This window comes from Botryllus schlosseri, chromosome 3, assembly GCF_051294905.1.
Source record: "Botryllus schlosseri isolate E-star chromosome 3, Bs_hap1, whole genome shotgun sequence".
Classification (NCBI taxonomy): Eukaryota; Metazoa; Chordata; class Ascidiacea; order Stolidobranchia; family Styelidae; genus Botryllus; species Botryllus schlosseri.
The window spans coordinates 7,387,485-7,404,952 of record NC_137238.1 but is presented as its reverse complement, the minus strand read 5'-3'; the positions used below and the strand labels follow the sequence as shown (position 1 = coordinate 7,404,952).

Sequence of the window (17,468 nt, the reverse complement as noted above, 5' to 3'; positions counted from 1 at the left end):
CCAAGCTACCCGTCGATCAACCAGTGAGAATAACCACCCGACGTGCCACGTTTGCGAAAGGGACTGCGGGGTCTTGGACTCGCGAGATATTTTACGTACACACACGGAAATGGGGGAGCCCCGCTACGTACACCATCCGAGATTATAACGGGGACGTAATTAGTGGAACGTTCTACGAAAGTGAATTACAAGCCATCGATAAAAAAGACGATGTATATCGCGTAGAATCGATACAGAAAGTGGTCGGTAGGGGGCGCAAGCGGAGATATCTAGTGCGCTGGGAGGGTTATCCGAAATCGATGGACTCTTACGTTGACAGTTTTGTATAAAACAGAGACGGTGACTCGACCGTGGTAATCATGGATTTATCGCAGCGGGGTACGCTACGGATACCTTTGGTGGTTCTACAGCTCGCGATGCTGCTTTTTATCGTGGGGGTAGCTGTGTAGCCTATAACTTATTCACCGAAACCCAGACGGATCTATCCTCGCTAACTAGGGTACTGTCTCTCCAAATCGCCGACGAGGATGACTCTTCTGGTTTTACCGAGTAATTCTTCAATGAGCGTTTTTAAGGGTAACACCGCGAACGATTTTGTAACCCAACTATTCTCCGAGTTAAAATATGATACAGAAAGATATGAGGCATCGCTTGCGGAGATCATGTTCCCGGTTAGCTTCCAGCCCACGTTCACGGTAGACCACAAGCGTGCGGGTATCGAATTTTCTGACAGCGGGCATCGTCACGTGTATTACATACCGCCCGGCAAGTATCGCAGTGTCCCGGATATGTTGGAACAGTTTCGCTTGCGATACGAGAAAGAAATTACAATCAAGCAATATACCGGTGGCGTGTTCGGGTTGAGCTTTAGGTATCTCAACAGTCGATTTCCACAGGCCGACGAGCCCTTGATACGGGTCAAAAAAATCAGTGGTGCGGGTCCGCGTCTCACTAGCATCGAAGACACGTTTCCGCGTTATTTTACAGTGGAACATCATGTTTTGAAGAAACAAAAACCGATAGAGTTCTTAATCAGACCGAAAACCATCGTGAAAGATGTAGACACCATCTATATATACACCGATCTGATCAGACCTCGTGTATTCGGCAGCGAGTTAGTACCTCTCCTTCGAAGCGTTCCGGTGACCGCGCAAGAAGGAAAAATACAGCACTGTGTATATGATAAACCTTACTTTTTTTCCCTGGCCAAGAGTAATATTCGAAATATACGAGTATATCTTCGTGACAAGAACAATAACCCTGTCGCGTTTAAAACAGCTCCCGTTACAGTGACTTTACTGATCCGTCGAGGAGCCGTCAAAGCGTTATGAGCTATATCACGATATTCGGAAGCGGACCCGATTTCACGGTTGAATTACCGATTGAAATCGAATCGGAGGGTAAACAGATCGCTCTCCGAGAAATTAGCTTCAACCATGACTTTCAAGAAAGAATTGTGATCACAGAACCCACCACGGCCTTGAGCTTCTGGAATACGATTGTCAAAGACGTCACCGAAGTGTATGAGTTACCCACCGGAGATTTTGATAATGTCGACCAATTAATGCAAAGAATTAGCGAGGAACTCGTGAACGGCTATCACTGGTACTTTACGCCCAGCCAGAATCGATTGGTATGCGAGGGGTTCCCACCGCATTCTTCTCTGCTCACATCTACGCTCGGGCCTTACGCGAATGTCGGTAACTACCGTCTCATACACGAGCATCAGAGATACGATATTGACGACATCATCGCGGATGAGGGAGAGGTTCCGATCTCATTACGCGAGGTTGAGCACATTGAATTCCATGCATGGTATACCCCGTCGATAGTAAAATCTCAGTATTTATTTATATATTGCGATTGCGTGCGCCATCTCCCGGTAGGTGATTATATGTCCAGACTGCTACGAATCATCCCCGTTACGGTACCGGAAATGAAGCGACAGCACGTATCATTCAGGAAACCGTTTTACCTACCCGCCGATGCCAACAGCTTCCGTAGCGTACGCATCAGCATAAGAGATTCTCTTGGAAAAGAACTTAAATGTGGTGACATTGAATTGACCCTTCACTTACGAGATGACGTTCCAAACACTGACCGGTGACGGGCCCGTATTTACCCTACCCCACGGAATGGATTGTAAAGGTCTTGAGATTGCTCTTATGGAGATAAACTTTGTTCGTGAGTCGTGCGAAAGCCTCTACGCTTTTATCTACTGCAATGACATCGAGTCGACGCCGGTGGGTGACGCTTTGGTCCCGTTGCTAAGAGTCGTTGCGCTACACGAGGGAGAGCGACAAAACCATATATTTCAAAATCGATACTACGCCAAAGTCAGACTCGACCGTTTCGAGTATTTCTACATCTATATAAGGGACGAGTATGGTGAAATATTGGACATTTCGGGTTTGGACCTCACGATACATCTCAGGGTGTCGTTATGAAAGTGCACTATTGTTGTGACCGAGAAGCCGTATTGCACCACTATCAGACCGGAGCTGGGAATTACGGGTTTTACCGGGGGTCCAGACAAAGCGGTAGCGGGCTCGCGTCGATTTTTCGAACCATAGGCCGGGCGGTCTTACCTCTAGTGTCAAAAGGCTCCAAGATACTGGGCAAACAAATCCTCCGTACCGGGTCGAATATCGCTAAAGATTTGGTGGCCGGGCGCTCGTTCAAGCAATCCGCTATATCACGGAGTAAAGAAGGAGGTCTACAGCTTCTCGATACCGCGATCGGGGGTCGTAGACGAAAAGCCACGAAAAAGCTTAAAAAGGGCGCGCGGGGAGGTACTACGTCAAACAAGAAACGTAGACGTAGAGATATATTCGATGGCTAAATTGATGCACGAAAATTCGGCCGAGTGCCTCAACAGCGGATTAGATATTTTCACGGTACCCCCGACGCAAACGGCGGTCGCCGACACCAGCACGTTCATCGCTACACCGGATAAATTGGGCGATGTCATTGAGATTAATGTGAAAGGTAGCGATCACTACTTGGACTTGTCCAGCTCGTTTATGAAAATACAACTACAAGTCACCAAAAAAGATTGCACCACGATCGGGGGAGACAACGTCGCTGTCGTATCGGATATATTCGACGCCTTATTCAAGCAGATCGATCCGTATCTGGGCTCGAAGCTGATCACCACATCGGACAATAATCACGCCTACAAAAGCTTCATTTTCCATCTACTAAATAGCTCTCGCGCGGCCGGGGAAACCTATCTGAAATGTATCGGCTGGATCCCAGATACGATGAAACAGCAGGATGCTTTCACCGCGGACAACGCCGGCTTCACGGCACGAAAAGCCCTGACCGCTGACAGTGCAACGCTCGAGGTCATCGGTAAGATACCGCTCGGTTTATTCGACCAGGACAGATATTTACTGGATAACGTGGACCTGTCGTTGCGATTAATCCGTAACGATGACGATTTCTGTCTCCTCGGGTCTGTCGACTCCAAAATCGTATTGAAAAAAGTGGAATTGCACGTCAAGCAAATTCAAGTTTCAGACTCTGTCAGTTTGGCACACAAAACGATGCTTCGTACGCACACGGCGAAATACCCTATTATAAAGCTCGAAATGAGTAATCACTCTTGGAGCGGGTGATACCTCCATTGAGAAAACGTTGATTTCTGGGGTCATGCCTCGACGTATCGTGATTGGTCTGGTCCCGACAGCTGCCTATAACGGTAGTAAGACTCGAAACCCCTTTAATTTCTGTCACTATCACGTCGGAAATCTGGCTATCAACGTGAACGGGAAGCTTTTGTACGGGCGTAATTTCAGATTCGATTTTGATAAAAACACAAACCTCGAGGGGTTTTTCAGCGTCTACCAATCCACCGGGAAGTGGGATGCTCAGGAAGATCTTTTTATCGACTCTGAGAATTATAAGGCGGGATACACTCTGTTTGCGTTCGATTTGACCCCAGACCGTACGCATCAAGGCTGCTTTCAACTCGAGAAGACCGGGTCCGTGAAGCTTCACATGACCCTGACCGCGGGGTTGCCGGAAGGAGCGACTCTACTGTGTCTCAAAGAATACCAACAACTTTTGGAGATCTCAGAGAAGCGCGAAGTAGTGTCCGTATGAACACCGACCAAATTAATCATATTTTATTCAATCATCGCGACACGCGAGATTTATTTGCCGGGACTTTCGCTATCGATTTATTGCCAGCAAAGCTACTTAAGCCGTACGCAGTCGTTATCAATTACGACCCTAACGCGAAGGGCGGGTCGCATTGGATCTGTATCTTCGCCGATCAAGATGGCACGCACTTTCACTACTCTTTCGGGATTCCGCCTCTGAAGAAGGAGATCTACAGGTTATTGGGCGCGGACGATTATACCTTCACTGGTGTGCAATTACAGTCTTTACGTTCGTTTGTGTGCGGCGAACATTGTATCGCTTTCCTAATTAGAAAGGGTCAAGGTGTAGGTACCCTCGATTATTTAGATGCTTTTGGTTCTGATAAACGTGTGAATGATCGCCTCGTTTTTGATTTTGTAAACAAAGAAAAATCTACTTTGTGAACGCTCGTGACTTGTATTTTCAGATTGTGTATGTTCAATAAACCTTGTACAGCATACGTTCTACTCTTTTACGAGCGCTCGGGAGTCGTTGGCGTCATAAAGATCATACTCGCTACTATACAGGGAGCAAAAAAGAGGTCAACTATACGAAAGTATGACACAGACCAGAATCGTCACCTTACATCGTTTCGTCTGGCCGAACGCGTTGACAATCCACCTAAAACACGAGCCGGGGTCTCACATACGGATCCGGAGGAACAGATACTATACTGACGTCATGTTTGACGGACAAATATTTCCAAATCCCATCGTGTTTACACGCAATTGGATTAATCAACCCATCGCGGAACGACAAGTCAAGACAGGAGAACTATACCGATTCGTCGGCGTGCATACCATTGAAATTAAATGTCAATCCATTGTTGTTCGAGGGAAAATATAAAAAATAATACACAAGTCTCGTGTACCAGAGGCGAGGTAGAATCAGAAGTGGAAAAGTACAAGTAGAAGTACTCCAGTCTGAGTACAAAGGTCAATCCAGATTCTTTGTTCGTTTTCTCTCAGTCAATCCCCCTTTTCTGATTGCCGCACACAAGGTCATAAAAGTATTGCTGCAAAAATGAGAATGAGCTAATTCTTACACTGTTTATTATCTTGATAATGTTTGTTTGTTCTTTATAAATCGCGAATGAGGGGATTCCGCCCAAACTATATACTACTCCTATCATCTAGGTCTAGCATTGTGCAAGTTCCTTCATCACTGTATTTAGATTTGATATGTTGAGGTGCCACTGCCTATGTTAGGTTGTGAAACACTTATGAGTAGGCCTACCATATTGCTAGAAAATTATGATTTGCAATATCAATTTTAGGTTCTGCACTACCATATGCCTCAAATTACCGGACTTCATACACCCGCCATCCGATGAGGAGGCCAAGGACATAGCGCGAAGAATTGAAGTCAAATATGGTTTTCCTCAGGTACCTACATATTGTGCGTTTCAAATATCCCACGAAAAATATTCTATATTCTCGCCATTATAACTGCGTATTAAGGATGGTGTGAACCCCTGAAATGTCTGGTTCATGTGAACGCGAACCTTTTTGAAAGGTTCAATGTCAATACGAACGTGAACCTATGATGTCTTATTGATAATTCCATCCCCACATTTTTGGGAAAACATTTTCTATTTTCTAGGTTTTCGGATGCATTGATGGAAGCCATATAGAAGTGACTGCTCCAGTAAAAGGCAAGCGTGATTATCAAAATAGAAAAGGAGGAGAGTCTATTGTGTTGCAAGCAGTAGTTGATGATAATTAATGGCATATTCATTGAAAATTCGACCGTTCAGAGATTTCAGATTGACATGTAATTGTTACAGTTTCTGGGATATTAACGTCACCATGCCTGGAAGTTGTCATGACGCTTTCATTTTCACAAACTCTCTACTTTACGAAAGCATGAATGTGTTACCTAGGGTACGTATCAATTTATCATGCTTTGTTGTCATCTTGATCTGTTTCACATGACGTGCTGTTTTTGTCAGGCTCCAGTGCAAATAAACAATGTGGAGGTGCCATTGCTGATTCTTGGAGATCCTGCTTATCCGCTATTCCCATGGCTTCAGAAACCTTACACTGGGAGAAATTTGGCCCCTGCTTAAGAATCTTTCAATGCCTATCGGAGCAGTGTCCGCATAGTAGTTTAAAATGCCTTCGGGAAATTGAAAAAACGCTGGCGCATGATTGGGAAGAAACTGGATGCAAGAATAGACCTGGCTCCTCAAATCATCGCTACATGCTGTGTTCCGCACAATATTTGCGAGCGATCCCACACCCCTATTAGTGGGTGGTCTAATGCCAATTACATTTCATCTCAAATGATGCCGAATCTGGTCCAGGCTCATGATTTGACGTCACCCTCGTCGCAGCCACCTATTGCATCGGAAGTCCGGCGTGCGCTTACTGAACACATTGCCACAAATCTTCCGCTTAGAAGAAGCTTACGGCCGCACTTGTGATCTGACCTGTGAAGCTTCGGTGAATTTCCTCTTCTTGAGGATTGATTCGGTGAACATAATTTCAGTAGCGGGTTGTGTGGTTCCGTTCACACCGCATTGTCGCCCATGTGATATATTTTATCACAGTAAATATGGCCCATCATAACGTTTGAAACTATACGGTTTCGCATCTATCAATCATATCATCGTCTAGCACAGCCTTAAGCGTTTCCTATTCTGGAGAAGTGGACTCTTACTATGTTGAGGGTTAGATCTGTTTTATCAGATCACCGTTGAAACTTTCTGGTTAAAAGAACGCTTTTTAGAAGTAGTATTTGCATTTCTTTTTAAAGTCCCGGCGGTATCATACTTTGAGTTTTTCAGTCAGCGTTAGGATGCAGAACTTTGCAGATATGACTTGGCACTTCGGAAATGTCAATTGACTAGGGCTGGGCAATATCGAGTACCTGAGTGATTCGATTCTGAATCGCGTATTATGCTCCGAGTCGAGTCGAGTATTCGAGTATCACACATTATGACGTCATAACAGAAGGTAATATATCAAATTTCAAATATGTACCTTTTATGCCACCACAAAGAATATAATGCCTTTTATCCATTTCATTAAAAATACTTGAATGTTTTTCGACCATACCGATCTCATTGTACTTTGTGACCAACTGACCATGTTGTGGGTTGAGAATGACTTCAGATTTCCAGTAACATTCGTTGCTTTGTACCATGTTTTGTATGCTACGATACGGCTAATCAAGGTTTCAAGGCTTCCACAGTGGAAGAGAGTATCAAAACTATAATTCTCGTTGATAAGTTAACTTTTAGTGCTGAGGAGCGTATAATTTCAGTACTCGAAAAACAGTATTTTACTACTCGACTCGAATCATTAAAATTAATACTCGATTCAGATTCGAGTACTCGAATCATTGTGCCCAGCCCTACAATTGACTTGTGACCGAATTTACGAGTTCAAGTCATCAGTAACAATTAAATGACCCTATCTGATGTATGTTCGGATTGTTCACGCTACTATAATATCACTTGTGAGGGCAACCAGTCATTCACTGAGCATTGCAATTTGTTTTAACTTCTCGAGGCTTCGTATTTGATCGGCCATTTTGCTGATACTAAATCAGGGGTTTCGAACTCAAATTGCGTCGCGGGCCGGATTCAAGCCTTCAAATCGCTCGCGGGCCAGACCAATCAAGTGATCTCAAATTGGCACCTCGTGCTCTTGTTTTTAACTTAAATACCTCAAAAAGCATATAGAGATAATACACGGATCATAAGGTTTCAAAGTAGCAAGTCGCAACACCCTTTATTCGGGAACAATGGAATTGGCAAAATACGATGATTGTCCGGTTGAATACAGTTACGAACCGCTGAAACAGTGGCGTCAACGACGATATAAGTTGGCATATTCTATGCTCCCTTTGATTTCGCCGTAATCTGGCGCTAGCCCTGCATATATGCGTACTGAGGAAGACAAGATATTTAATTGGAAACGCGGACGTTGGAATTTGGTTTATTATTATTAAACCGCGGGGCGGCTTCTCTCATGTCTGGGGATCTATTGGTCGAAAGTGGCACAGCAGTGTGACCATAGATATTTGAAGTATGATATATTTTCATGTAAACTGCATATAACGCTTCCGCTTTATCGTTTTCGCTTTTGTGAATAACTACTTTTGGGTCCATATTTGTATAAAACTCCGAACTTCGTGTGCACTTTTTACCTTCTTGAAATTGGTTGTGAAATTCACTTGGTTGTGAAATTCACTGAGTTGTTACTAGTGGTAACTAGACTGAAACCACAGCACCGTCGTCGGATGGTTATAAGAGGCGCTTATAAACATGGAAGTATTTCCTGCAAAAACTCTCAACATTTGTTACAAATGTACTGTAAAACATCAGAATTTTTCAATCTACTCAGAACTACTTCGCGGCCCGGATGTTTGACACCCCTGTACTAAATTAATAACAGACAGTAGCATGTAGCTACATACGTACTTCCAGTTCTACTTGCGTGTGAGCGATACATTTTTTGCATATATATATTGATTGTCCGATATACTGATTTGTCTTCAGCCAAGTAGGCAAAATGTAATGACTTTTCCATCATCACTCATACTTCTAAAATTCAATTTTACCTGAATCGTGACTTGACTCGAGTCAAAATGTGCAATAATTCGTGACTCGGAGGTAGTGACTTGATCCCAACACTGGTTAAAGTATAAAAGAAAGTGTAGTAATTTTTCTATTTTCCTTCACTGGCATATTTACGTTTTACAATCCGCCATATTTTAATAACGTATACAATCCGCTACAACTTCTCCGTATTGCTCTTTGACTAAGCTATGGGCTTTTTACAATACGGGATAGGGTGCCATGGGCTTTACAATATGGGATAGGGTGCCATGCCATCATACATTTGAAAATGGAGTGTTCAAGTAAACGAAGGATTAGCATCGCATTTCCATATCAATAATTTACATCCCATGATGCGGACGAATGCGTATTCTGTACGGTTTCTTAATTTCTGTGAACCATACTACATACATAAGGTGTATTGTATATAGTAAGTAGATTTACATGAATGTGGGAGAGAATATTGGTAGTGAGAGAATTTAAAAATCAGTCAATTGATTTATTATTTGATTTCTGTAGTCAGTGAACTTCCACAGCTCTGCTTTGACACACACTTCGAAAAAGTAACTCGCTTATCATTGATAATTAATTCATTTCAGCATCTCCCAGAAACAACATCTCCCAGATCGACTCAATTATCTGACTCCTTGGTATTTTACATCACATATCAATAACGCTGCAGTCTTTGATCCAGACTCAAGTTTTGAGTTGACGTGTTATTGCCAATATGATAATAAATGAAAGTGGGACACTTTCCTATAGCCTATCCCCGCAACGAGAGGATACAACTACGATAACTTTTTCTCAGTCCTCCTTGATACTTGACACACTATGACAGTACTGATCTTATAATTTACCTTCTAATTTATTCTCAATCAAGTCATACTTCTGATCTTAATAACTCCTACAAGGATGCTGATAAAATAACATGAATGACTATAAATGAAACTGACAGGCCTACCTTCATTGTCACTTGCGGTGATGCTGTCGTCAGGGTCTCCGCTTTGGCCAGCAGCAGCTGCCGAGCAGATTGAACAGAGATTATCACATGATATAACAAACCATATTTTTGAAAACAGCTTATAAGTAGGGCTGGGCACAATGATTCGAGTACTCGAATCTGAATCGAGTATTAATTTTAATGATTCGAGTCGAGTAGTAAAATACGATTTTTTCGAGTACTGAAATTGTACGCTTCTTGCCACTGAAAGTTAATTTATCAATGAGAATTGCCGTTTCGATACTAATTTTCACTGTTGAAGCCTTGAAACCTTGATTGGCGGTATCGTAGCATACCAAAGATATAGTACAAGCTACGAAGATTACAGGACGTAGCACAATTCCGAAGTCATGATTATCCCACAACATTGTCACAAAGTGGAATGAAATCGGTATGGTCGAAAAATATCAAAGTATCATCTATGTGACGGTTAACAGGGAGTATATTCTTTATAGTGGCAAAAACGGTAAATATTTGAACTTAGGCATATAACATTCTGTTATGACGTAATAATGGGTGATACTCGATTACTCGACTCGACTCGAAGCATACTACGTGATTAAGAATCGAATCACTCAGGTACTCGATTTTGCCCAGCCCTACTTATAAGCACTCACACGTTGCAACCTAACAAAAACCGTGCTACGCAGTACTGTGGGTGTCAACACATTCTGGATTGATACTAAACACTATACCTGTGCTTTCAGAGTCTGTAAGACTGGCCTCGTCCGCTTCCACAGTCAGCCTTGGGAACTACTAGAGACCTTCAGTAACTAGTGCCTGTTATGGGTTACGCATGAGCCACCTCGCAAATATCTAATTTAATAAAAAATCAAAATACCGCAGTTCTCGGCCTAGTTCGAAGCAGCTCATCTAGTTGTGAAAAGGGTAGTCAATGTCGCCCTTCTGCCCCCATTCCTGATGTCATTAGCTGTTTCTTCACTTTGTAATACTGCTTCTTCAGGTACTTCCACTAGTTCTTGACCTCTTCCCTGTATTCTAAATAAAACTGTTTATCTCTAGACAAACTCAGAAGAGATATGTACTTAACCATGTAAATACATGTCCTGCCTCAGCTAGACTTGTGGCCAAATCTTCGAAAATCGACCGATTTCTTTGCCGACGGGCATCTAGTTGGGCCAAGAGACCACGTTCGTTAATCAACCCTAGCAAGGCTCGGATAGCCGCACTGTTCCATGTTTTCTAGAAACATGCGGATATGATAGAGAACTGTGTAAATACATCAGAAGTACCTTACTGTTTTGGGGGTATGAATTTTCCCAGATTCCGACATTCCACAACGTAACGTGCACAATAACTGTAATAAAGCAATAACTCTATATGAAGTAGCCACTGAACTACAATAAGTAAACATACATCGCGTCAAATTCTTTGAAATTCGCCCGTCAATTGATACATAATCTAGCAGCTAACATTTCCCATTGAGCGATATTACCAACCTCACCCGACAAATCACGAATCTCCTGCTCCAGAGTCGAGCGACAACCGCTCGATAAAAACGTCCGACAAAACCTCAGGTCATGACGTATTCTCTCGAATCGGTCAGAGTTAATTGATCCAAAGAATGTAGAAGGACAAGAAGTGCGAGGTCATTGTTGCATCACGCCACTGTTACGCAGCAGCATCCATTTTGGTCTCAAAAGACCACAAAACAGCCTGAGCCTATGCGTGCGGCTGTAGTTTTCGGTCATATTGGCAGTGATATTTATGGAATTACGCTCGCAACTGGGATATTGGACATAGAAACCAAGGTGAATTTAAGTATTTTCGTTGTCTGCTGGTCGTTTTCATTTCAGATCACCCGGACTACCACAGCAAATGCCTTTCAGGGCTGCACCGAATTGTAGGCCTACATATGGCGATATATTTAGAATCTCAACCTAAAGGCTTCTTGTTTGAATTGTATCCTGTTGGAGCAGGAGATGGAGCTAGTGAGATTCAATGTTGCCGATAGGAACTTTCCGCATAGATACGGTAACAGCATAGACCACCCACTACGATATAAAGTCACCCATCTTACAATTTGCAGCTACAAGGCCGGTGTCAGGAGAAAGATGAAGAAATTGCGCGATATTATTATTATTATTAAAAGTTTAGAGTCACCCTTATCATCTGTTTAGGTCTTGTGTGCCACGGAATTCAGGGAGAAAGATGTAGAAATTGCGGTGTTGAATTGAAATCGCTGGTATTGCGAAATCCTTGTGCAATTAATTGTAGCATTTTGACGATACAAATACACAATGAAAACCATACAAGATACCCAAATGTGATTAATAGCGGAATTGTACAATTTATGATCGTTTTGGTACTTGCATGTAAGCTCGGATAACAAGGAAGAGATGGAGGAGGATAGGAAGGTTTTTTTTCAGCAAGGATCAGATTCAGGCTTTGAAAAGAGAAGGGCAGGCCTCTGGATGCAGATGGGCCGGTGATACATAATTATGTCAGCACTGAAAATCAGGTTTTCATTTGGAGAGCATGGGTAGTTTTTGAGCTCCAACAGTGTTTCTATATCGAATGTAAACATTCGATAGTGTAGATATCTGAGTAAATCCTCTGATACCACGAACATTTTTCTTAATTTTTTTTAATATATTCTCGGGTTGAGGCTCGTTCCAGTATCTTAGTAATGATTAATTGGAGTATAAATTAATCACTCATAGTCGGATTTTATAAATAACGGGTGAAATTATCCAAAAAATAAATTTAAATACAACCGGCGAGCGCGTCTGTAGGCAAACGAAGGCAGATCGCTGCAGCTTTTGAGACCAAAATGGCGGACGCAATACTTAACAATGAAATGACGACACAATGACCTCGCACTTCTTGTCCTTCTACATTCTTTGAACTGATCAACTGGAACTCGCTCGAAGCGCTCAAATGTGTCGGGATATCAAACTGATGCATGTGAAAAGGCTTTAATATGCGTGATTTATTTCTTCATGACAACAGGAGGCTGTCGTCCGAAAATCGCCAACACAGCTTATGGTGAACTACACACAGATATAACAAAGTAGCAATATCGCTGTGCTTGGGCAGTCTTGGCTGTTGTTTTGGTCCGCTACTATGCATCACATACGTATAGCTACTTTTCGCTAGCAGCTGACTGCGAACGAAGTAGTGCAACTCTCAACGAAGCTCCTGGTACATGTACCAATCCGAGGACCCTGGCTGTCAAAGAGCCGGCTTTCTATGGCATTGAAACTTCCAGTACGTCATATTGCAGCTATATTAGTGAAATTAAACTGAACGAATGGACTATCCAGATTATCTGTGAACCCTAGGTCAGGGGAGGGCCAACTCAAACCGGGTCGCGAGCCACTTTTCAAATCTCGTAGAGGTCGCGGGCTGCATGAATTCGATATCGATGGAAAATAGGCAACAACGTTCTAAAACTCTACGTGAGTTCAACGGTAAGCTACCTAACATAGGTGATGGGCATATTGACCGCAAAAGAAATAATTTTTTATTAAAGGAATACAAATACAACAAAAAATCATTATCATCAATTTTATTTTATTTTGAACTGTGCACCAGTGCACGATACCTGGAAATGATTTTCAGCGACTAAGGAATCGATATTTGGATTAACGAGAGACGTGACTAGCTGAAACACCATCTTCACGTAAAGATTGGTCTTGTGGGGAAGCCCTTCCTCAAACTTTTTGAGACACGCCCAACTTCATGATACTGAAGGATCGTCATATCACAAAATGCAATCAGAATGCTAGCAATCCCAACGGCTAGTTCGATGGCATGGAAGGTTATGACTGTTGATAAGAGAATTCTATAAGCTGAATTCCGGACTATATACAGAGCAATAACTATGAATTACCCGTAAATCGTGCGGAGCGTGAAAATGTTTCAGTTGAGTGCATCTCCGCATCTCCTTCGGATGCTTTCGCGCTCCAACAAGGGGCGCGCGCTGCCCAGTTTGGGAACCACTGCCCTAAGACGTTTTTCAAGCGTCTCGGTCATGGCAGTGTTTGGGGCCATTGCAAGTCAAGACAGTATGCCCATTCATACCAGCTGATTTCCCTCGATGGAATGTTATTTCAATCACCACAGCCGTTTTAGCTATAGTGACGAATAGTGATGTTGGGCACAAGAGAATAGCTTATTTTGAAACAACAACAACAACATGCTGAAACTAGTCAATTTCAGCATTTCAAATTGGATTTCTTAGCTTTCTTCCGAAATCTCAAATCGGGTAGCAGGCCGCAGAATATGACTTGGGGGGCCGCATGCAGCCCGCGGGTTGGTGACCCCTGCCCTAGGTTATCAAAGCTCCTGCAATCTAACTTTCTAACGATAACCTGTTATTCAAACTTTCAACAAGTAATAGTTTACAGCTGTATTCTACAAAATGAACTACAACAAATATGAAGATCCAATTGAAATTCTGGAAATACTTGAAAAGCGAAACCACCACCACCATACTCCACGAAATCATTTGAAAGATGTTCACAATCCCCTAGAAATTTATACGACAAGAAGTTTTACAAGCGCTATCGCTTTTCCAAAGATTCCGCTATCGATATTTTCAGGGTTATCAAACATGAACAGTGATCATCTGTCCTATCCCAATGCCTGCCTACACTGCTCCAATGGGGGATTTCCACTTGGTTTCGAACACCATGGGACGACAAAGGTAAGTCGACCAAAACATTCGATATAGCAGCTTTAACCGTACGTTATAGATTTCGAAATTCATATTATGCCGGGTTGTTGTGTTCCTCATTGTGTGAAACGTGGTGGTCATTTAATCCCAAAAGATTCATCAGTTCGTGAAAAATGGATTATTGCTATTAGCAGGATGGATCCTGTTAATAAACAAAAGCTTTGGACCCCTCGTCCTGCGGCAGTTGTTTGTAAGTCTCATTTCACCAAACAGGATTATCACAAATTACCTTCGATCAGTTTGCTACATAAGCGTTTTGAATTCCAGTCAAATATATGTAATTTACATTTCTTGACCGGAGCTTTTACTATATATCATAATTATCTGTTTTAATTACAGGGAATCTGATGATGCTTGAAAAAGATGCAGTCCCATCTCTCTTTGACTTCAAGAAAGCAAGACCTTGCAGAAGACAGCTAATAAAATATTACAAAGAGCCGTCGGCACCTAAACCAGTTGCAAAAAAAGCATATGCCACCGGTACTGTTTTCCTAGATGTGCTCGATATACAACGCGATGAGGCTGTTGAATCTGCAGTACCGGTAACTCATAACAATACGGAAAAGAGCTCTGGATCTAGCAATTCTGCCATTCCTGAACAATACATAGCTCAGAGAAATACGCAGCCAACACTAAATCCGCTCCAGATGTATCATTCGAACAGTGACGTGAATAAATATTATACTTCTTTTGATAGTTACAGCCACTTCAAATTCTTTTTTGACACTCTTGGCCCATCCGCCTATGAGTTGAAATGCAGCTGTCGGACACTGAATCCGGAAGAACATATCTGTGTTTAACATTGATGAAGCTGAGGCAAGCTAATGCTCTGCGTCTGCTTGGAATATCCAAACAGACTACGGGAAGGATATTTAAAACATGGCTGGATTTTTTGTATTACCAACTGAAAGACTTGGAAGTTTGGCCTAGCTGTCAGACAGTGAAGCAAACAATGCCACCTGACTTCAAGAAAAAGTTTCCTACAAGTTAACAAGTTTCCTAGAGTTATCCTGGATGCAACTGAAATTCCTATACAAAAACCAACTCATCTTTTGGCGCAAAGTGCAACATTTTCTTCATACAAAAATCGTAATACAGTAAAGACTATAATTGGGTGCTCACCATCCGGACTTGTATCCTATGTATCTGATACGTACGGAGGCAGAACAACGGACCGTCAGATGATGGAGATGTCTGAATTGTTATCAAACCCTGATATGCTTCGTCCTGGAGATAGCATAATGGCTGATCAATACACCTCACCTCATAAAATCGAGGAGTCAACTTGATCCGAAAGAAGTCATTCAGGACAGGCGAGTGGCATCAAAACGTATTCATATTGAACGTATTATTGGCCTCGCCAATACGTTCAAGATTCTTAAAAATGAGCTTGATATGTCAAGGATTCCTAAAGCTCATTGTTGCGTGTTTCATAATATGCAATTTTCGCAATAGCATTGTCGACCAATATGCTTAGACATTGTGATGCTATTTGTAGAAACTACAATATCAGATTCTTCGTATCATATCCATGGCCAGAAGAGATCCAGGTTGTGCGTCCAACATATCACTGCCCAAATGATTCTGCATCGCCTCTTCTTAACCTCACCTAGGCCTCTATGGGTGTCTAATTACAAAAGCTAATCCCAAGTCGTTCCGACACCTTCCTATCTGTTCATTATATATCATTGAATAACAAAATAAACTGGTTTAAATATTTATTTGTCAGGGATCAGTGATGAAATATTGAAGAACATAGAAAACGTATCGGTATATTTGAACAATCATTCAGTTCAGATCTGGTGCATTTTTGGCAACAAAATGACGATAACAGAAATAATACAACCATTGTGTGAACAGAACGCAGGCGATATGATTGCATGTTCCACGATCACCACGTCCAGCTGGGCACTCACATGTTGTATCGAGGGTTTCACCAGAAGATTTTAATTTCAGTTTAACATAGTATAAAACCTAAACAATATTCTTTTTGGAAATCATTGCATATTTCGAGTGCACACACAACTGTTCTAGACTGAAAGAATGATGCATTAGAGGTTACATATACACAAATCTGTTCGTTCGTAAGTAGATAAGATAATAAATGGCATTTCTTTCGCTGAATACGTCTTCTCAACTAGAGTGAACACTGAACGGCAACTTAAACTTTCACTTATGCTCTGGCATATACATACAACTATTTGATTGGTGACTAACAAAGTGACTGTTCTAGACTGAAAGAATGATTGTCACGGTGGTTTTTCCGCCTGTATCTGTGATATCGTCACGCATGATTGCCTCGTAGCATGAGACCACGGGCCTTTTTGGCACATGCTCAGTCGTTCAGTAGTCTTCGCAGTGTGAACAGGGATTTGCAGCGCTGATAGTTTTACCTAGTATTGATGTCATTTCTCATTCAGAGTATATGCCACCGTATTTTTAACGGTATGATATAGCCTGGGTTGTTTGATCGACATTCTGCACTACACACAAAGGGAAACTTATTGTGTCCGGACTTATTAGCCTGTTAATTATACTCAGTCAGTCACTACTCGCAACGATTGCTCCAGTCCAACCCGCCGTCGAGTTGTATCAGTCTGTGTGAAGGACTGATTGTATCAAAAACAAGGACATAAGTTTAAAAATACGAGAGCTGACATCGATATGTATCGAACACTGCAAGCCGCCGGTCGACAGGTTTTGAGCAAGCAGCATATCCTTCGAAATTCCAGCACCGCTTACCAGAGAGCCGAGCGCGCTTTCTCACGTGCCATACAATATGCATCGCTACTACACGTCGCCAAATGTAAAGATGAATTCAACAAAGTTTGCGTTCAAATCACCGACGAGTTGGACCGATTGTATGAAGAAGCTGAAGACCTCTACCTACCTTCGTGACAGCATCCAACAAATACATTTACTGTTGTTAACTGGGGCGCGCGGTCAGCGTCATGCACGTCGCGCTTACCAAGCCTACCAAGAAAATAAGGCAAATTCACCCTTCCTTGACTACATTAAGCCTCAAACTCTCACAAAATCACCAAGTATTCATC

The 17,468-nt window shown here is 42.3% G+C and overlaps 1 protein-coding gene across 1 annotated transcript; it reads left to right on the top strand.

Annotated features, from left to right (window-relative positions):
- Positions 1–3,628: 3,628 nt before the first annotated feature.
- On the top strand, positions 3,629–5,970 carry LOC145435701 (uncharacterized protein F54H12.2-like). The gene is made up of 2 exons (XM_080312994.1): positions 3,629–5,531; positions 5,749–5,970. Exon 1 carries the CDS (start codon positions 3,655–3,657, stop codon positions 4,105–4,107), a length of 453 nt encoding a protein of 150 aa, XP_080169120.1. The 5' UTR covers positions 3,629–3,654; the 3' UTR covers positions 4,108–5,531; positions 5,749–5,970.
- The last annotated feature ends 11,498 nt before the right edge of the window (positions 5,971–17,468 follow it).